Genomic DNA, 23,162 nt, shown 5'->3' on the forward strand with positions numbered 1-23,162 from the left:
GCTTCTGCTGCGCACCGGATGGTTCATTTCTCCGCTCCTGCAAGTACTAGCGAGTTGTAAGCGGTTGCTGGCTGCCCCACACTCCTACTTACCCAATCTCCATGGCAGAAGGTAGGTCAGAGGGGTTATTCACCAGGGCAGGGGGGAAGGCTGCCAAAACAGCGCAGATTAAATTTTTTGCCTGTGCCAATTGCAATGTTAAGCTGCCTCGAGGGCAGGGGGAGCCGCTCTGTAAATCCTGTTTAGTGGGGCAGAGTACAGCGCTCATTTCAGAAGATGTTTCAAGCCCACCAGCGGCTCAGCCAGAGAATCCTTCAAGGGAGAGTATTTCTCAAGGTCAGGGGCTCAGCTCAGATGCTGATGTGCCAGCACCATTGTGGGCCATTCATTTAACACAGTCCCTTGCTTCCTTGCAGGGTCTTCCCTCTATTGCTGACAATTTAGGAAGAATGTTAGCCAGACTTGACCAAAAGACTAGCTCTAAGCGAAAGCGGTCTGAAGAAACTAAAGTGCCTACTACGTCTGTTCATTGTTTGTCTGACGAATCTGCAGCTGAGCAGGCATCCTCACAATCTGAGGGAGAATTACTTCCTTCTGAAGTTTCGTCTGGGGAGGAGGAAGAAACTGTGGAGGACCACAGAGATCATGATAGTCAGCATGATGTGGAGGGTATTATTAAGGGTGTTATGGATGTGTTGAATATATCACAAACGCCCAAATCCCAGGATGATTTGGGGTTATTCAAGAGGAAGCAAAAATCCGAAGTTTGTTTTCCTTCTCATGAGCATCTTCTTCACATAATACAAGAAGAGTGGAGTGTTCCAGAAAGAAAGTTTCAGACGACTAGGAAATTTTCTAAGTCTTATCCATTTTCTAAAGAACTGGTAGAAAAGTGGACTAATCCCCCAGCAGTAGATGCACCTGTATCAAGATTGGCCAAGTCCACTACATTGCCGGTCACAGATGCGGCATCCTTCAAAGACCCATCTGACCGAAGATTGGAAGGTTTTCTTAGGTCAATTTATTCTTCGTCTGGGTCAGCTCTTCGCCCATGCCTGGCTTCGGCTTGGGTGGCCAGAGCAATACAAGCGTGGTCTGAATCGCTTGTCAAGGACATCCAGAATGCAGTTTCCAGATCCGATCTGTTATCATCAGCCAATGCGATAGCAGAGGCATCGGCTTATTTGTGCGACTCCGCACTAGACACAGTTCAAGTCACGGCACGTACTTCCGCTCTTTCTGTTGCAGCACGTAGAACATTGTGGCTGAAAAATTGGTCAGCAGATCTGAGTTCTAAGAAGTCCTTGACATCTCTTCCATTCAAGGGACAGCGCCTGTTTGGTGAAGAGCTCGAAAAAATTATTTCGCAGGCGACGGGAGGAAAAAGCACTTTTCTTCCACAGGCCAAAAGTAAAACAACTACGGCCACCAGACGGGGAAGGTTTTTTCGTGGTTCAAGTAGACGATACATACGAAGAAACAATTCACCACAGCGGTCACACTTTCGAGCCAAAACAAACGACAAAAGTCGCATGCATTGGAAGACCAATCGACCGGTTATCAAGCCCGCAGCAGATAAGTCTTCGTCAGCCTGACGGGGTAACCCTTCCGGAGTCGGGGGAGCGTATTGGGGGCAAGTTACTCCAATTCCGGGAGGTGTGGATCAACCATGCGTCAGACATGTGGGTGAACGAAATTATTTCCGAAGGTTACCACATAGATTTCTCAACCATTCCTGGCAAAAGATTCATCATGTCCAGGGTTCCTGCAGATCCAGACAAAGCTGCTGCCTTTCTAAATTGCATCACAAATTTAGAACAAACTGGAGTGATTGTTCCAGTGCCACATTCAGAGAGATTTTCCGGATTCTATTCCAACATTTTCATTGTGCCAAAGAAAAACGGCTCCTTCAGGCCGGTACTAGATCTCAAACAGCTGAACAAGTTCGTCAGATCAGTACGATTCAAAATGGAGACTCTGAGATCAGTGATAAGAGGGATGGAGAAAAATCAACTGCTGATGTCTATCGATATCAGAGATGCGTACCTCCATGTACCAATCTGGCCGCCGCATCACTCCTTCCTTCGATTCGCATTCAGGAACCAACACTACCAGTTTGTGGCTCTGCCATTCGGACTCTCTTCAGCCCCCAGAGTGTTCACAAAACTAATGGCACTATCGGCGGCGGCATTACGTCTGCAAGGGATTTCAGTCACTCCTTATCTGGACGATCTGCTTCTGAAAGCCAGATCAGAGGAAAAGGCAGAGGAAGATCGGAGCAAGGCAATCAGTCTTCTGCAGAATTTTGGCTGGACCATAAATTGGTCGAAGTCCAATTTGCGACCCAGTCATCACATGACATTCCTGGGTCTCGAGTTCAATACCATTACACAAATGGTGCATCTTCCGTTGGACAAGCAAATGAAGGTCATGAAGCAAGTCCGTCTACTCCTCCGAGATCAGAGTCCAACTGTTCATCTAGGAATGAGAGTACTGGGACTCATGGTTGCTACCATAGAAGCCGTTCCATTTGCACAGATTCACTTACGACCATTGCAAGCGAACATTCTAGCGTCATGGAGAGGGGGAGCTCTCACTCGCAAGCTCAATCTATCTCAGTCGACAAGAGTAGCCATCCAGTGGTGGCTGCGACCGACCAATCTCTCCAAGGGTCAATCCTGGGCGACGCAAGATTGGAAGATAATTTCCACAGATGCCAGTCTGAGGGGTTGGGGAGCAACCTGGGACAACTTGTCTGCCCAAGGCCAATGGTCTCCAGGGGAGTCCAAACTTCCAATCAACATCTTAGAGCTAAGGGCAATAAGACTAGCTCTGGCCGAATGGACAGAGTTATTACAGGCAAGTCCGGTTCGATTACAGAGCGACAATGCTACCGCAGTGGCGTACATAAACCGCCAGGGAGGTACTCGCAGCAAAGCGGCGCTGTTGGAAGCTCAACAAATTCTCAGTTGGGCAGAAACCAACGAAGTACAGCTGTCCGCGATCCATATCCCAGGAGTTCTAAATACCAAAGCAGACTACCTTTCGACGGTCTCAAACTCTCTTCGTATTACCATCAGGGCCCAGGAAGGGTCTTCCTGCATCTAAAGCTACCATTTCTAGATGGATCAAGGAGACCATCAGACAGGCATACATGGCCAAAGGGAAGATTCCACCGGAGGGAATTCGAGCTCATTCTACAAGAGCAATCGGAGCTTCCTGGGCTTGGCGTAATTCGGCCTCATTGGACCAGATTTGCAGGGCGGCTACCTGGTCCTCTGTACATACTTTTACAAAATTCTATAAAGTTGATATTTTTTCTTCAGCTGAAGCATCTTTTGGGCGCAAGGTGCTTCATTCTGTGCTGAAGTAATGGTTAATTCGTTTTCCCGCCCTGCTGTTTTTGGGGGCTGCTTTGTTAAGTCCCCATCGTCCCTGTGTCCCCCTATGATGACAGAGAAAACAGGATTTTTTATACTTACCGTTAAATCTGTTTCTCTGTGATCAATAGGGGGACACAGGGCGGCCCGCCCTAAAACTTTTGTTTATTGACCGTTTGGTCATGTCGGGATAATTCCCTGATTTACCTTCTACGTGGGTTATTATTATTTTGATTATTACGTAATCTTGTTACAGCATCTTTTGTGACAAACTGATTGGATAAGCTGGAGTGTGGGGGTTAAGCCGGTTAGGCACGCCCACAAATTTATTAGTAAGTGTCCTGCCTCCTGGAGGGTGGAGCTTAACCCCATCGTCCCTGTGTCCCCCTATTGATCACAGAGAAACAGATTTAACGGTAAGTATAAAAAATCCTGTTTTCTCAACAACCTGTGCAATTAAATTGTCATGCAACAAGTTTATAAATTTGTTCCCATTAACTGATCTGGCAGTACTGTTGCTCCAGTCAGTATCTAGGTAATTCAAATCCCCCATTATTGTTACTTTACCAAAACTAGCAGCCTTTTCTATTTGCATCAGGAGCTTAGCCTCCTCCTCACTTACATTAGGGGGTCTATAGCATACTCCTACAATTAATTTGCTGGACTGTTTACAATTGGTGAAGAACTCTACCCATAAGACTTATGCCCCCTCATTTTCTAACATCACCTCCTCCTTTATATAAGCTTTTAAATCCTGCCTAACAAACAGACATACCCCATCTCCTTTTCTATTGCATCTGTCCCTCCGAAACAAAGCATAGCCGCTGATATTAACTGCCCAATCATGTGACTCATTCAGCCATGTTTCGTCCACACCAATCACATCATATTTTCCGTCCTGCACCTCCAGCTCTCTCATTTTACCAGTCAGACTCCTTATATTTGCAAACATACATTTAATACTGGTATCATATTGAACATATGACATGTGGTCCTCCCTATCCTTAATAGTACACAAAACCAAATCTCCTCCCCCATTTTCCCTTCCTTTTCCCACTGTCTCATCTAACTTGTCTTCCACTGAATCCTTTACTGAACTGAACTTGTTTAAAATCTCCTCCAACCCTCTAGCCATCTTCTCTCCCAAAACAGCTGCACCATCATCATTGAGGTGCAGCCAATCCCTTGCAAAGAGCCTCTAGCCGACTGAGAAATCAGCCCACGTGTCAGCCACACATTAAGTTGTGGTAAATGGAAGAAGAAATAGGAATGCATGGAAAAGGCTGGCAAATATACAGTATATGTTGAGAACATAGAACCGAGGGGAGTACATTGAGGAAAGTTGACTAATACACAGGCTAATGTGAGGGGAGTGGGAAAAAGAGAAATGTAAGAACAAAAAGAGTTATTGGAATGTGAAGAATAAGTAAGAAAAGCACAGAAAAGAACAACAAAATGCTTATGTTGCTTCATGCCCAACAGTTCCAATGTTGGTTGTGAAACAGGGGCACAGTGGTCAAACTGTATATTAATTATAATTAGGGATGCTCACATTTTTTTTGCTGAGTTTCATCTCGGAAATGGCGCACATAGGGGTATATTTATCAAAGAGTGAAGTTAGAGATCACCACAGTCTGCTGGAGTGAAATGCCACCTCTCTCCACTCATTTCTATGGGATTTTTAAAGTTGTATTTATCAAAGGGTGAAAGTTCACCATTTGATAAATACGCCTTTAAAAATCCCAAAGAAATGAATGGAGAGATGCAGCATTTCCTGCTAGTGGACTGAGGCGATCTCTAACTTCACTCTTTGATAAATATACCCCTCCAATGTGTGGAAAAAAACATTTGCAGTGCGTAAAAAAAAAATGTGACGCCCATAGACTTTAATGCATTGTGGTGAATTTTTGTCAGCGGCCAATTTTTGGTGAAATGAAATGGGTCAAATTCACCCATCCCTGATTATAATCTAACATCATTGTGTGGTGCCTGCTGCCAATCACTCTAGGTGCCAAGGGTGCCAGTATTCACTGTTTATGACTGTATAATATACTGTTGTGCCACAGTCTAATGTGCATAACAAGGACAGCACCCACAGGCTCTTTCTGTATAAAATGTTTTTGGTACCTCTTGTCTCTCACTCTACAATGTGTTTGGGTGTCACTGCCCGCTGTCTTTCACTGTGTATAATGGGTTTGTAGTACCAACTGCCTCCTCTGTATAATGTAGCGCCAATACACACTGCCTCTCATATTACATGTTTGGGGGGGCCATGCTAGTGGTGTCAGTATCAGTTGCTTCCTACAGGCCAGGAGCAGAAATCTAAATGTTCTGGCCAGAGGGGCTGTTGTAAGCAAACACTGTGCTTTATTTTGCAATTTTGAAGCACTGCCTGGGAACCCAAGAAAAAGGGTCTACTTAGTTTATCTGTCTGTTTAACACTATAGTATTTAACATATAATGCAATATAGCATATAATTACATTTCCAGTGCCCACGGTTTCTCACTATATAATGTAGTCTGGTTTCCAGCATACTAGCTCTTTGCCTGTCTATTAGAACATACTGGCTGTCTATAGCAATTGACAACCACATTTACCCAGAGAATAAAGCACTAGTCGCATTAGTCAGATCTTTATTCATAAAGGGTGGGTAAGGGAAAGCTTGTTGGCAGGTGGTAGTCTGGTGACCACCAGCACTGCTCTTTGCAAGTTTAAGTTTTTAAGGGTAAGAAAGACTCTTCTGGAGGTAATGAACCTCAGACCTCTACCTACATGTTGACATATACATGAAAGAGTTTCTTTCTCACTATATCCAGTGAGTATTCTGAAATATTCAGAAATATTTTTAATTTGTTGTGACATATTTATTTTTTCTTTTAGATGGCGAAAGCAACCCGCCAGATATTTTTGCTGTTGGGTTTGAGGAAATGGTTGAACTCAGCGCAGGAAATATTGTCAGTGCAAGGTCAGCTAAATAAAGTTACTTTGTGCATTAGATTAATTGTATAAATGCTATATATACATTTATAGATTTTGAGATTTCTCATATGATGGAAATGAAATAATTGTTCTCCCATGGGTATATATATATATATACCTGTATATATATCCTGTTGACTTCAATATTATGGGCCAGATGTATTAAATCCTGAAGAATTCTCACTAGTTATTAGCACTTCCCCACAAAACTGTAGTGTTTAACAAATTGTTATTTTATATTTTTATTTTATGTACTTTATATAATATTTTATTTGTGAGCTCTCTCAGCCTTACAACTTGTGCAGTTACTGGCTATACCAGAAGAGAATGGTTAGTTTGTGGGAACATGTTTCAGCATTCATTCTAGCAAATACATTTTCTTGGTAAAAAGGTCTTTTTTATAAATCACATTATACTTGCAGCACAACAAATCGCAAAGTGTGGGCTGAACAAATTCAGAAGGCTCTTTCAAGGACTCATCGCTACATACTATTGACTTCTGGGCAACTTGTTGGAGTTTGTCTCTTTGTTTTTGTAAGACCTTACCATATGCCCTTTATTAGGTAAGATAAGTCTTATTTTCTTAAAATATTTTCTTATGTTGCAGGTTGATTGTTTGAAAATTAAAAATTGTGTGGTTTAATCCTAAATATCTTACACCTGAAATTCAGACCAGCAAACAGATTGCTAAACATTGATACACCTTGCAAATTGGAGAGCATAAAGCCAAATAACCACAAATAAAGAAATAAATAAAAGCTAACTGCAAATTGTGTCAGAATATTACTCTCCACATCATAAGGGGAGGCACATTTATCAAGGGTTGAATTTTGAATTTTTATTAAAACTCCCATAAACTCCCATGACCATTCGAATTTATTATAAAAATCAATTTTTTTAACTCGGGCTGAATAGATCGACCAGATAACTTGAATCAAATTCAAAACTAATTTCATTCGAATTTTATAAACTCGATTCAAGTTTTTTTCTAGGACAAAAAAAAGTCGGGAAGGCTGCAATGGAAGTCTTCCATTGACTTTTAACAGCAATTTGGCAGGTTTTATGTGGCGGATAGTCGAATTCGAGTTCTTAAAGGGTATGATAAATCTCGAAAATCAAATTCAAATTTTTTGAAAAAACTCGAATCGAATTTGAATAACTCCCTAGTCAAATTTGACAATTTTGACCATAAAAACACTCGAAAATTCGAATATCGAATTTTGATTTCGACAATTGATAAATCTGCCCCTAAATGTTAACTCAATGGTGAACAACCCCTTCAAGCAAGAATGATATATAAACTAAATGGCTCATTAAGTTTTTTTGTTTTTTTTAAACTTCTTTTATCAGTAGAAGTCAGATATGCAGAAGAGAACACAGAATGAAATGCTGTACATACATTGTACATTTTACATCAAAAAGCAAGGTCACCATAGTAGTTAAATTTAACATTCTGTAAAGCAATAACAGTAGAAACATAAATGTGCATAAACACATTTAACATGTGTTAAAACAACAGAAAACAGGAACAAGAAAACAAAAGGAAAGTTTCCAGGTATGAAGGAAAAAATTTGAGTAGCAAAAAAAAAAGGGGGGGAAGGGGTCAGCCATACACCTCAGGACCGCCTTACCATTATATGATAACCTCATGCTTTTAATGTAGGGAAAGTGAGCCCTAACCAACATTTAAGAGTAGGTAAGAACCCTGGTGCCTTCTGCTAGTCGTTTGTGCCTGTCTCTGTATGTTACCCAAGGCAACCATATTGCATCATAGGCGGACCATCTGTTTTTATTACGTGCCACCATTAGCTCCATGAGCGCCCTAGCATCCATAGATAAAAGTATTTGTTCTAATTGAATAGGTCCTCCTGGTTTCCAATATTTAGCAATTAAAGTCACAGTAACGTTAAATAGATGAAAAAGCTATTTTTTCGTATATATGGGGAAATGGTCCGAAAACATCAATAGTAGCGCCACTTGCGGTTTATAGGGAATGTCTAATTCAAGACCTCCTGTTATGACATTGAACATGGACTTCCATACTTGCTGTGATAGCAGCCAATCCCACCATAAGTGTAGCAAGATACCAGACTGACCACAGTTTCTCCAGCAAAGTGGAGAATGTTTTTGGGAAATCTTATGCAAAGTTACAGGTGTAAGACACCATCTATATAACAATTTTTTGTGTGACTTTAAATGGTTTGTGCATCTCGTGGCTCCTGACAGAATCTGTGCTGCCTCAGACCATTGGTCAGGGTGTGAAGACATATGAATATCTCTGTCCCATTTAATCATATAAGGGTACTTGTATTCCGGAGGATCTGAGATGAGTGCCTTATAGCAATTAGAAAGCGTACCTAGCGTAGACCAACCATTGGTGTGATGGCCAAGGAGTCATTAAGTATTTTTAATGAGAATTTATAGAAGTGGAATGTTTTGCAGGAGTGAGGTGTGATTATGATTGGCATAGTAATCTATAATTATATTAAACAAATATGTGTGTGTAAGTTTACAAAAGGGCCTTATGTATCTGCACATTTGTGTTCTTTCATATTTGCGTGAGCTGATAAGCTTTTTCATCTATTTAACGCTACTTTAACTATAATTGCTAAATCTTGGAAACCAGGAGGACCTATTCAATTAGAACAAATACTTTTTATCTATGGATGCTAGGGCACTCATGGAGCTAATGGTGGCACGTAGTGTTCTTTAATTGAAAGATTGTCATTAAAATAATCAACTGTTTGTTTAGTTTGTTGCGCAGGACATCAGCCTTCAGAAAAAAAATTTGTGTAATAGTTTACAAATTAGTTGTCAATAAAATGACCACATATAAAGCAATATGAAAATGTTCAACTGAATCTCAATAAATTGTGGTTATTTTGATGCCAGTCCAAAGTCTGATGTAAAAATGATTTTACTATTATTAGCTAAAGAGGGTTTTCACCTTTAAAGTAATTTTTACTATGTAATAGATGTACCAACAGCTAAGCAGTAACAATTCTTCATTATTTATTATGATTGTAGCCTTCCTATTATGCTTATTTCTAGCCTGCAGTTCACAATGTAATCCGGTTGTCAGTGGCAATAAATCTTCGGTACTGTGAATGAGATAGGCCAGAGAGCTGGATTCATTTAGATGCTTCTTGCTTTCCCATTGTACAAAATGGGGTAAATATGTACAATATTTACTAATATTAAGATAATTTGATACAGTGCATTCATTCATAGCAACGGACGAATCAAAGCACATTTTTCTGAGTGATGTAGATTTACTGCAGTGGTTCAAGATTCCACTACCTATGTCCCATCAAAGCAGTGTTATTGGTATCAGCCCCTACATGCATTGAATTTTTCCGGATAAACATGTACTGTGATGTAAAATCACTGCTGCTTTACTATAATTTTTAATATAATGCCTCATGCATCTCTTTTATTGATTTTTTTTTTACAGAGATTTGGCAACAGACACTGTAAAAACCGGGCTGGGGGGTAAAACTGGGAACAAAGGAGCAGTGGCTATTCGCTTCCAGTTCTACAGCACGAGCTTCTGCTTCATTTGTAGTCACTTTACTGCAGGGCAGAACCAAGTGAAAGAACGCAGTGAAGACTACAAGGAGATCACTCAAAAATTAAGCTTCCCTATGGTAATTGGCATCTGTCATTATCATTTGTTATTTTTACACCGTTTCCTCAAACCAGACCATGCTTGAGAATACATACTAAGGCAGGCATAGTACCTGTAATAGCTGATTTGAAGTTTTATTTTGGCTAAACCTTCTTGTCATTTTACATTACCCCAAGGGTAATTGATGTGTTATTATTGTAGCCTCGCAGACTGAATTTTTAGATTAAGTGATAAGATTAATTTTTGGCTGCTATCTTAAATAGTATTTTTACAAATTCTGACATTTTTAGATTTTAAAGATTAATTTATTGGTTGTAAGAGATAAATACTTAGGACCCCAGTGGATCAGCTTTGTGATCCGTGAATTGCTTTAGAATCATGTTGTCTTAATTTAATTCAATGTTTCTGTTGTGAGAAGAAATGGAATCATGAGGGGTCATTTTACCTGCCCCATGCAGTGGGGAAAAGTGCAAAAAAAAGGCTGCAATCAAAGTTAGTCAGCACTTTATTAATGAAGGGTTGGTGGGGGGGACGGACACCTATTTTTGGCTTTTAAGCCCTAAATTAATTTTAATCATACTATTTATTTTATATTTGTCTTTTTTTTTTAGGAAAGAAATGTCTTTTCCCATGACTATGTCTTCTGGTGTGGTGATTTCAATTACCGCTTGGACCTCCCATATGATGAAGTGTTTTATTACGTTAGACGCCAGGACTGGAAAAAGCTTCTAGAATATGATCAACTTCAATTTCAAAAGTCTGCAGGCAAGGTAGGTGGCAATTCTATTTTATGCTTATTTTTTTAACAAATATGCCTTGAGACATTGCCAGCATATGTCACACCTAAAGTTTGAAAGAAACAGTATCTACCAGTGGCTATTATTTGTAAATTTTTAAGTGACTGTTTACACATAGAGATGGCATAAAATCTGATTTTTTTTCCCATGGGAAACTGTACAGCATCTTAATAGTATTGCTATACAATACATATCACAACTATATGGCTTGACTTTCCAACTCACAATGCAAAATGGCACATCTCTTGCATGGCGAAAGAAAATAAATTGCTGTTAAAAACAGTGTTTGTTTGGATTTACATTCTCTGTACTCCTGACTCATGAAACAAGTAAAAGATCTGGATGACATTGTTTAATGAGTCTGAGAGAGTGGGTGGAGGAACCAAGTGCTAGAAGACTAAGGGGTTAGTGATGTGCGGGCCGACCCGAAACCCGTGGGTTCGTGCCGACCTTGTCTCCTGCTCTCCCCACCCCCCACCGTCACATGCCGGCTTCCGACTTCCAGGCTCGTCTTTTATAGACGCTGCTCCTGCTCGCCCTGCCACTTTTGTGACGTCATCGTCGGGGCTGATCGGCGCGGGTCTATAAAAGCAACCCGGAAGTGCGGGTGCGGGTTAGGGTCAGGTGCGGGTCGGAGAATTTGTGACCCGCACATCACTATAAGGGTGTAAAACTTCTCCACCTTGTGCTCACTCATTAGTGTCTAGGGTCTTGCTGCACTCCGCACTTAGTGTTGTAGTAAAAATCTGATTTGAGTTGCAAAGCACAGTCTTGGTGGACAAAAGGCAGCCTTGTCCTTAACACTTACGTATTACTTGTGGTAAGTACAGGGCTCCATAGCACCATGTGCCCACCAGCACTCCTATTCACTTTTCATGTTTTAAATCACCAGTATATTCTTTAACATTTTTACTCCTACCCTACCATTACACTTTCTTCTTTTTCTTTTGTCTCCTGGGAGCAATCACATTGGAAACTTTGTGTCAGGAAGGTTTTTTTTAACCCTTGCAAGGCTGAATAAACTAAGGGTTTGTTTGCCTTTATCGGGGTTAGCTGGTAGATCGTGTTGAAATGGATGATCTTAGATTTAAATGTAATCCTAATTCATTATGTAGTTATGTAACTATGTAGAGTTATATATAGAAGAAACATTTTCTTAAAATTATTACATTACAAGCTCTTTCTGTGCAAAATCAGCTGGGAAATAATACAGATGCATTATAAGATAATAGGTGTGGCATTTTCACAGAGTGACTTAAAGTAGTCACGATGTGTTACAAAAGCATTCATTAACATCATAACAGCACTTAAAAGGTATTTTTTTTATGGGAAACTGAACAAAGAGAGCTATATTGTTTCTGACTTGGCGTGCAATGGATTGTGTATTATTAGATCAACATTTCTTCATCTGAAAGCTAGTTATAAGTGTTGGGCTTTTTTTCTGTGCAAAGAAGGTTATGTTTATAAAAAGTGGATAAGATATACACATGCCTGTAAAGAAACTTAAAAGCATACTGACATGATTTTAAAACTGTATCAGTAATTGTACCATCCACGAGACTCTGTATCCTAGGGATTTTTTTTTTTAAAGTGCTACATTTTGGAGGCTACAGCAGCTATGGAATGCTTTAGGCAGTCACCTAGCTGCGCATTTTCCTCAATTAAAGGAAAAAAATAAAATGTATTGAATGTTAATGCACTCGATTATTTTCTGAAACCTCAATAGGCAGAAAAATGCAAAAAGTCAACAGAAAAAAACTCGGCAAGTAAAAGCTGGCAAATGTCTATAGAAGTCAATGGGAATTATCTAGAACAAGTATATTTATTTATCCAGTTTATTAAATCATTTGAGATTTTCAGCATCACTGAAAATGAATGGAAAGATGTGATTCTAGCTTGTGTGTGAGTTTTTTCCACCAAAATAACACAAATATTCTGTTGAATATTAAATAGTGACCAAAAAAAACAAAAGAAACAGTGTTTGTGGGGAAAAAGGGATAGTTTGATAAATTATCCTCCCGGTGATGCTACATAGTCTTTACATTATAAGCAGGGTATATTTTACACAAGCAAGTTAACTTATTGTTGGGGGCTGAGTATTTGTTTTGGTGTTAGCTTTTTTTCCTGTTCGTCTATGAGTCTCACAGGAAACTGGATCTAGTATATTAGTGGGAGACCCACAGCTATATGCTGGCTTCATATTATCTCTCCACCTCATGTAGTGCAGGTGTCCATAACATAATGTCTAAATTCTATCAAAATAGCCTTATGTTCTGCAGAGAACTTCTAGAAAAACACATGTACCAGCAAGTCAGGTGAAATACTTTAGCGGAGTTAAATGCTGCAATGGTAGTATCCCATATCAACCTACTACAGGTATGGGATCAGGCCCGGATTTGTGGAAAGGCCACCTAGGCCCGGTCCTAGGGTGGCAGGAATTTAGGGGCGGCATGCTACCCAACCAAACCCACATTGGTTCAAACACTGGGGATGAGCTGGAGATACAATTATTTTTTAACTTTCCCGTGCGCCAATTCCCATTGCTTCTGCCCTAGAGCGGACAGGGGCGACGAACGGTAGTGGGCCTAGGGGCGCCCACTATGTAAGTCCGGTCCTGTATGGGATCTGTTATACAGAAACCCATTATCCAGAAAGCTCAGAATTACGTAAAGGCTGTCTCCCATAGACATCATTTTATCCAAATAATCTAATGTTTAAAAATGATTTCCTTTTTCTCTATAATAATAAAACAGTATCTTGTACATGATCCCTACTAAGATATAATTAATCCTTATTGATATCAGAACCAGCCTGTTGGCTTTATTTAATGTTTACATCATTTTCTAGTAGACTTAATGTATGAAGATCCAAATTACAGGAAGATCCCTTATCCTGAAAACCCCATTTCCCGAGCATTCTGGATAACAGGTCCCTTGCCTGTATTTGGAAGTCTGTTGTTTTAAAGAAAACATCTGATTGATTGCTATGAGACCTTAGTTGCTGATCGATCTTTGTGCCACCTATAACATTACCCCATATACTGTATATTTGCTTACAATGCAGCATTACCAGTATACTATTGGATTTAGTAAGGTTCCAAACAATGTATGGACTTTTTGCATACAAAACGTTACCTCGAATTAACTAAATATTTTAGAATTGGCTGAGGGATGCTCCCATTGACTTCAACATGACTTTACCAGAAAACAAGCAATCAAATGGCTTGAATACCATGACCTGCTGGCTCTTAAACCCTCCACAGTTCAAATAATAATAATTGTATATACAAAGCAAAGCCATAGTATATTTTCCCAAATTGGTATTTTACTTTAAATACAAGCATGTAAGGTAAAACTGTTACATACAGACAACTTTGTATTTGGTTAAAATGTGTATTGAAACATTGTGCCATTTTTAAAGTATATCTCGTACATTGTGTTATATTTCAATATTTTAATAAGTAGTTTCCCTTTAGATCTTTAAAGACTTCTATGAGGGAACCATTCATTTTGCACCTACGTACAAGTATGACATTGGCTCAGAAGCATATGACACAAGTGAAAAGTGTCGCACACCAGCCTGGACCGACAGGGTTCTTTGGTGGAGAAAGAAATGGCCATGTGATCAATCAGGTATTGTCACTTTGCTTCTGTCTGAATTCACCAGCTTAACCTATAATAAAGTTTAAGATATGTTAAAAGTAATTCGTATCAGTCACCCTACCATAACTATTTAAGATAGTAAATAAGCGTTCTTTCTAAATATTAACCCATGTGGCCTCAGATTTAAGCCACCCTATCTTCCACTTTGAGGCCCATCCCGGAGCCAGGGTCATAGTATATAAGGCGTGGTATTCTCTTTGTAATGGCAGTCACACTCTTTTCAAGGAGATCCTTAGCAGTCAAATCTCAAAACCTGACAAAATGCACTGTATTTTTGGAAAATAAATACAGTCAAATATTGATTTTACTTTACTCTATTTTGCTTTCCAATATTTTGCACATTTTATTTTTTGGTCCCACCAATCCTAATGCATTTCAATAGGTGATTTTCCTGAATAAATAGTTAATGCCAGTTAGTTTGTACCCAGTATAGCTGCCCCCAAGTAACTTATTGCATAAGGTTGAGCATCTACTCATGCAAAAGCTGTGTGTAGCGCAACAATGCTGTTATAAGTATATTATAGCAGCAGTCCCCAACCTTTTTTGGCCTAGGGACTGGTGTAAAGGAAAAAATTTTGCAAGGGAGGGTCGGAGCGGTCGGGGTTCGTGGTGGTTCGGCGGCCCAGTGGTTGGGGACCCCTGTATTATAGAATGCCCTATTTTTCACAACGTTTCAGTTGGCCTAAATTTTTTATATTTTTTTTATTTATTTGTCTTCTTCGTCTGCCTCTTTCCACTGTCAGAGGAAGGTTGTTGACTTCGGCAGCCAAAAGACCATTGGTCTGCGAGGCTACTAATTATTGTTCATTTTTATTACTTATATTTCTATTCAGATCATCTTCTGTTCATATTTCAGTCTCTCATTTCAACCACTGCCTGGTTGCTTAGGTAAATTGGAAGCCAGATCGCTACTGAAATTCCACACTGGAGAAATGCTGACAACATAAGCCTAATAATTCAAAAAATTAAAAAAATAAAAAATGAAGATCAATTGCAAGTAGTCTTAGAATGTGAATGTCTACATGATACTAAAATGTATTCAAAGGGCAGGGTGGTGACGTTTAGTGGGTGGGTTTGTGACATCAGGGGGTGGGCCCATAATGTGGCAATTGGTGATTGGCTGATTGCTGTGTCATTCAAGGAGATTCCTGTCCAAATTTCCTAGTTTTGGAAAACCAGGCAGGCAGTAGAACAATGTCCAATACAAAACCAGACAGGTGGCAACTCTAGGCAGGTGGCACAGCCTGCAATGGGGCCCTATGCAGGTGGTAAGGGTTGGGCTGCACCTCCTATTATTGCGCTCTTCAAAATTTAGTGCAAGAAGGAAAGCACAGCTTACCTTTGGAGTGCAAGTGCTTGCTAAGTGATAGTTAAGAGGCACGTTCTTGCATCTCTTGGCCCTCTCACACTTGCTCCCCAGCAAGTGTGAGAGGGCCAAATGACCCCTTTTATCTGAACATAAAAACAGCTTGCTTACAGGAGATTGCTAATGACATGAAGAGCTGGGAGTTGCAGCTTTCAAGCTTTGCTTGGGGTTCTCAGTGCTGACTGCGGTTGCTGAACAGAAGTAAAAGGACAGTCCGTACCCTTAGAAATGCTGGTAGCATTTTTTAAATAGAAAATCAAGGTACGAACCTTCTATTTTTCTTAATATTAAAGCAAAAGAAAAAACTCTTAGGAAATAAAGAAATACTCTCAGTAATATATTTTAAAGCTAAAAGTGGATGGAGTTCTTAAAGGAATTGTTCAACATAAAAATAAAAACTGGCTAAATAGATAGGCTTTGCAAAATAAAAAATGTTTCTAATTTAGTTAGTTAGCCAAAAATGTAATGTATAAAGGCTGGAGCGACTTGATTTCTAACATAATAGCCTGCTTTTCTGCTCTCTTGGTTTACACTGACTGGTTACGCTGGTTACCAGGCAGTAACCAATCAGAGGCTTGAGGGGTGGCCACATGGGTCATATCTGTTGCTTTTGAATCTGAGCTGAATGCTGAGGAACAATTGCAAACTCACTGAACAGATATGACCCATGTGGCTCCCCATCAAGTCGCTGACTGACTCAGAGTTATAGAGCTGAAAAGCAGTAAGTCGTGTTCTGGCTATTATATTAGACATCCAGTCACTCCAGTCTTTATATATTACATTTTGGCTAACTAACTATATTAGAAACATTTTTTATTTTTGCACAGCCTATCTATTTACCCAGTTTTTTTTTCACACTGAACTGTTCCTTTAAGACTATAAAATGAAAATGGTAAATGGTAATGTGAATGTATCCTTGTGCCATATAATGCAAGATGATTAATGTATGTGTATACTAACAACCATTCTCAAACTCTTCTTTTGCATGTAATCAAATCCCACGTGTAGCAAGAGACATTAATCTTCTAGATAGTGATCTGGATTTCAGTACTAAAATAAAACACACATGGACACCAGGTGCACTTATGTACTATGGCAGAGCAGAACTTCCTTATTCTGATCACAGGTACTGTAATTCATTGTGTGTCAATTGGACTAACCTTCTAAAAGAAATACTGACACCAGAAATTAAAACATTGTGTTTGCATGCAATTTATAATTTTGCCATTAAAACATTTGCTCAATGTTTTTACCTATCTCATCTCCCATGTTCCTTTATGAGGGGCAGCCATATTTATGTAGCAGTAGTCTGTTAGCATTGGAACTGACAGGTTGAGATGGGTTTAGGTTTAGTTTGGCAAAACAGTGGTTTAAGAACTTCAAATAATAATTACTCACAAAGGCAGACCCATTAACAATCATCATGACATATAGGTGACTTCTAATGTACATTAATATTTTTAGTTAGAAGAGTAATTTTTAGGGGGGTATTTACCAAAACTCAAAATTTTCCAATTTTTTTTTTATTAAAACAAAGTCAACCTAAAATAAGATTGAAAATGTCGGTTTGGGAAAAGTCTCGACAAAATTGTGCAACAATTCAAATTGTATGACTTTTTCTAATTCGGTGCTCGAATCGCACGACTTTTTCGAGTTGACACCCAATAACCGTGACTTTTTTCGGGTACCATAAAAAGACCAGCGCAGACCACAATGTCAATAAACATCTGCCATTGATTGCTACAGGACTTTGACAGGTTTTAGTGGGAGCATTTTCAGATTCTGAATTTTAGCAGCTTTGGGGTATAATAAATCTCTAAAAACGTTAGGGTTTTTTTCCTCTAAAAATTCGAATTTTTCCCCTTTAAAACTTGACCAGAAAAATTTGAGGTTTACTAAATAGGCCCCTTAATGTCAGTGTCGCTTTAAAAAATGGGCCAATAAATTAGTGACTACTTTTTTAGCATATAATATAAGGAAAGATTAAATCTAAATTTGCCCAGATATATAGATGAGAAGCTAACAGTAGGTATTACCAGGATATATATTAGCATCTCTACAGGCAGCCTGCAGATGATCACATATGTTCCTGCTCCTGTGTTAAAAGTGCACTATAATAACAAACCACATACCGCAGGGCCATGGGGAGTGTTGTAACCAGAATATTGGGTTCTACCTGTCAGTATAGAGTAGAATTTTCTTTTGAGTCATATATATATATATATATATATATATATATATATATATATATATATATATATATATATATATATATATATATATATATATATATATATATATAATATATATATATATCCACTTTTATCTAATACAACAACTGACTGCATGGCTGCATTAAAGCAAAGCATTTTAGCATTATAATACGCTTCGTAGAATAACTTCCTTTCTACTTGTGTACATTACAATAGTCCTTTCATAGCTATGGCATATGTGAGGTTTTGATTGGTGACAAAGAATTCCAAAGAATTGTACCAATTAATGTACTAGGGCTCAATGTGCATTACTTTTCTTTTGTTGCTTACTGTTCTTCTCATTGCAAGTCAATGTCCCCATGTCCTTTATTGCTAAAGTCAATACGAAATTAAGTTCAACCCTAACAAATGAGCCCCAGGGCACGTGTCACACCTACCTATACACAAACTGTATATAACAACGCCTATACAGTATATTATGCTTGTTCAAAAATCATCCAAACCACTCATTGATAGAACCTGCTATCATATCATCAACCAGCAGGTCATTCCACAACCTCACTACCCTCACTGTGAAGAACCATCTACGCTGCTTAAAGCAAGATCCATTTTTTACATTTGCTCCCACCGTCCTAATGGATTCTGGGACTGGTATTCAAATAGTCAATATCTTAGTCTTGATGAGCAACCAAGGACGCCTCCCCATTAACCCTTGAGTGGTGGGCACTGTGTGTATATCATTGTGTCTGTATATTTTATGATAAGTCAACATATTGCTCTGTCCCTTCATGCATTTCATTGCCTGTATTTATTATAGAACCAACCCATACACAGTATTGCAGTGTCCTTTATGATATAATAAAAAGCTATATAACCAAAGCCCACAAGTATGTACATCATATTACCAGCTTATATATTGCAGGAACAGCCTGTATATTTTAGAGCATGTATAATATTATATGCAGTTTTTAGTTTTGGGCTGGAGTCACTAAATTCATACATATCATCATATATATCGATTATACTTAATAGAAATGCATTTGCTTCACACACAGGCCTGTGCTGGCTATTGTCGAAGTGGACGTTCAGGAAGTTGATGTGACTTTCAGGGAGAGAGTTTTTCAAGAGATTACTTCCTCTCAGGGCCCTCTTGATGCCACTGTTGAAGTTTGTATCCTGTTTCCAACGCCTGAAGAGAAATCTGACTTCCCAGAAGATATAAGCACAGAACTTGTGCAAACATTTCAGAACTATGGCAATGTTATCCTTGTAAGGTAAGTTTGCATTGGCACACAATCATCAAACCTGAAATTACCTAGCATATCATCATGCTGAAGTTTCTTCAGATAAGTAATTCGACATGTAGTTCACTGTTTCTAAAAATAGAAACTGTCAGAACAGGATGGCATAGGCAATTATGTTGTACAGTGTTCCGCTCTCTGGCCAACACCAATACAATGACGAACTAGCAAAAACTGCATAGTAAGGTACAAAGAATGATCATATCAAAGGCCTGCATGCCCTACTTGCCATTGTTGTGCCCAAGATTCTTGGAGAGATTGGCTAAACTGTGAAGTACAATGTTACTTACATTGCTTATCTAGCCCTGTCTGCAGCTTAAGCCATAGCCAGATACAACATAGGGGAGGTAGGATCATTTAAGTATATCCTTATCCAAAAAATGAAATTGGGGCATGTAATATCGGTCGCTGATGCAAAAATCATTTGCTATGCGAATAAAAGTTTGCAAAGTGAAACATTTTGCCTTTTCAAACACTTTGCCCAAACAGTAGAATAGCGTTTGCAAATTTTATGGTTTGCAAAATTTGCGACAAAACATTTAACAAAACTCCAGAGCAGGTGTTAAATGTTCGAAATTAAGATTCGCAATGCAATAAAAGCCTAACAAAGAATATTACATTGCGGCATGGTAATCTGTATTCGCAAAGTTTTGCTCTTTGCGAATTTAATTACGTTTCCCCCAAAGTGTTTTAATGTAATATCATGTAGTGTTGCCCTGCACTGGCAAAACTGATCTGTTTGCTTCAGAAACACTACTATAGTTCATATAAACAAGCTGCTTGTGTAGCAAAGGTGGAATTTGAAGAAAAGCTATATGGTACAGGTTATATAGTGGATAACAGATAACACGATTATGTTCTACAGAGCTTATCTGCTATCTGCTGTGTAACCTGAGCCTTTTCTCCTTTGAATGACTGCCCCCATTGCTACAGAGCAGTTTATTTATATAAATGATTTTCTGAAGCAAACACAGCAGTTTTACCAGTGAAGGGCAACACTGCATTATATTTTTATTACTTTATAACACTTTTATTTGTTGATGTTACTGTTCCTTTAAGGCATTCCTTAACTACATAAATAAATAAATACACTCCCGGAGTTTTGCCTGCATTATATGCCACATTACCAATAATGGCACACAGGTCAGTTTTTTCACTGCCAGAGGAGAAGCAATCCGTTGCCTTCCTCTCCCTATCCATTAGTGCATACTTACACATGGGGCAGATTTTGGTGCAAAAATGCATATTGGGGTTTCTGTGCCAAAATCTGCTCTGTGAGTGTGCCCTGAGAGGATGATCCTGTTCCTGCCAGTACACACTCTCAGAGCCGGGCCAACCCGGCCAGGCGACCTAGGCAACCTGGCCGGCCAAGCATGCGTGAAACTGCATGAGAGCGCGCACGCGCAAAACTTCGCTCACGCGCAGAAGCACATTTGCTCACAGAAATTCCAGCAGCGGCCGGGGAGAAATGGGACCAGACACGGGGTAGGCGACAGAGCAGTTACGTGCCTGGTGCCCCCCAGCTTTGCGCCCTAGGCACGCGCCTACTCTGCCTACCCCTAGTTCCAGCCCTGCACACACTTCAAAGAGAAAGGCAGAATCAACTTTTCTCCACTTGAGCTTCCACACCAACAGAAGGAACCGACCAGTATGCCATTAGCCAAACCGTTTACCGAAAAGAAAAATCTTAAAGGGCCCAGCACCCCTTTCATAAATATATACACACTTTTTTTTGACCTCCAGAAATAAATATAAATATATGTTTTTTTTCTGCAAACATACCTGATTCCCCAGATTGAACCCCCCCCCCCCCCCCCCAATATTCATAAAAGTTGTTTTTTTCCAAATCTCAGACACACAATGTAATGCAACCCCACCCTAGTCTTGTTCCATTGTGGATTCTGGGACGCGAAGTCCATCTGCTTTGCAAATAATCAGTGCACCACCCACTATGGAAAGCTGAGGGACTTAAACAGTTCTTTACAATGGAACATCTTCGGATTTATTCTTTTTACTTCTTTATTTAATCTGAATAGTTAGTTGTATGTCGGAAGATCACAATGAATGATCGGTTGTTTTGACATAAGGATAATATCTGTACATCTATGGCCAGCTTAAGGGCAAGGGTACATGAATGTAGTTACACAGCTATACACAGGTTCATTATAGTCTCTATAACTCACACACACAGTTTGTCTGACCTTCTTAAACACTGTTGCCTTTACACACATTAACACTAACCGTTCATTTTACACACAGACACAGATACACACAGAGACACTGGCATTCACATTCTAAGCTTAACACAACAGATTTACTCTCATCTGCCCCGGGAAAGAAACTGCTTCATCAGGAGAAGATTCTCTACTCTGATTCCACACACAGTTGTGGAGCAGGAATCATCTCAAAGAGGGAAGGGGCAGAGCTATACAGTACTGCTGGACTGGCAGCAGTACTTGTCATATACCACTGATATTAATTTAGTCTGTATCTCTTTAAGGTTAATTGGAGGTCAAATGATTGTCACATTTGAAGACAGTAGGACAGCTTTAAATGTTCTTGAGCTGGATGGATTAAAGGTAAAATTCATTTAACTTTTTTAGCACATGGGGAGGCACATTTATCAAAGGTCGAATTTATTCATGTCAGTTTTTAAAAACTCCCATAAATTCAAAATTCGAACAAATGTATTTAAAAATGTAATTTGTAAAACTCGGTGAATAGGATCGACCCGAAAACTCAAATCGAATTAGAATCTAATTTGATTCAAATTTTAAAAACTCAATTCGGGTTTTTTCTCCAAAAAAAACTTGAATGTCAGGAAAGGTGCAAACAACTTCAAATTGATCCCAGGTTTTAGGTGGCGAATAGTCAAATTTGAGTTCTTAAAAGGCCAGAGTATGATAAATCTTGAAAATCTAATTTGAATTTTTTTTAAAAAAACTCAAATCGAATTTTAACAATTCCTTAGTCGAATTTGACTGTTTTGGCCATAAAAAAACTCAAAAATTGTAATTTGAATTTTCAATTCGACCCTTGATAAATCTGACCCTAAAAGTATGGCAAATAAGTTTACCAGGAAATCCTGATTCAGTGAAATACAGTAATGCATTATAAGTACAAAATATACTGTCCATGATGCAAAGATAATTCCTGTGGTTTATTAGATTTAAGTGCTATTCTGCAGAGCTCTTCTGCAGTTCCCTCTAGAGCGGTCCCACTTTCCAAAATGCACCAATGAGAAACCCCTAATCTGTCCTGTATGCTGTCACTGCTACTCAAGATTACACTTGCACTTAATGGCTTGATAGCAATGCCCACTGCAGCAGAACATACACCCTTCCAACAGTTTCAGAAGGCTGTTTGGTAGTGATGAGCAAAAGTTTTCGCCCTAGTTTCGCAAAAATGACGCGGATGTAATGGGTGAAAAAATTTGTTGCGCGTCAAAAAAATGTCACCCATACACTTCAATGCATTTTGTCTAATATAACCATTTGGCTAATTTTCGGCGAAGCAAAAGGATCACAATCGCCCATCACTGCTGTTGGGCTCTAGAGCTTGTAGCAAGGGAGTAATATATTCACGTGCATTATTTCATTGGGATAGATTTAGAGATGATTTTGTCATTAAACAATACAGACACTGCTTGGTGAAACTTTAATTCTTTAATGATTAGTTAGGTGAGATTTTCATTTATAATGATGTGATTTAAGGCTTTCATTGAATTAATGGCAGCTGCACAAGCACAAATATTGTTGGTATTTTATTTTGTTATTACCGTTGATGGGCTTTCAGGATGTAACCTCTCTACTGTCTTATGTGTAGAAAACTACAA

At 39.1% G+C, this 23,162-nt stretch overlaps 1 protein-coding gene across 3 annotated transcripts in view; it reads left to right on the plus strand.

The window, feature by feature from the left end:
* The window catches only part of synj2.L (synaptojanin 2 L homeolog), a 72,246-nt gene that overhangs the window by 33,740 nt on the left and 15,344 nt on the right, over positions 1 to 23,162 (plus strand). For all 3 annotated transcript variants that reach the window (XM_018263087.2, XM_041562768.1, XM_041562767.1), the window contains exons 13-20: positions 6,262 to 6,346; positions 6,783 to 6,923; positions 9,815 to 10,007; positions 10,600 to 10,758; positions 14,261 to 14,417; positions 16,822 to 16,939; positions 19,082 to 19,300; positions 21,828 to 21,906. In XM_018263087.2, the coding sequence (XP_018118576.2) occupies positions 6,262 to 6,346; positions 6,783 to 6,923; positions 9,815 to 10,007; positions 10,600 to 10,758; positions 14,261 to 14,417; positions 16,822 to 16,939; positions 19,082 to 19,300; positions 21,828 to 21,906 (1,151 nt within the window). The remainder of the gene's footprint in view (positions 1 to 6,261; positions 6,347 to 6,782; positions 6,924 to 9,814; positions 10,008 to 10,599; positions 10,759 to 14,260; positions 14,418 to 16,821; positions 16,940 to 19,081; positions 19,301 to 21,827; positions 21,907 to 23,162) is intronic.

Source organism: Xenopus laevis, chromosome 5L, assembly GCF_017654675.1.
Source record: "Xenopus laevis strain J_2021 chromosome 5L, Xenopus_laevis_v10.1, whole genome shotgun sequence".
Lineage (NCBI taxonomy): Eukaryota > Metazoa > Chordata > Amphibia > Anura > Pipidae > Xenopus > Xenopus laevis.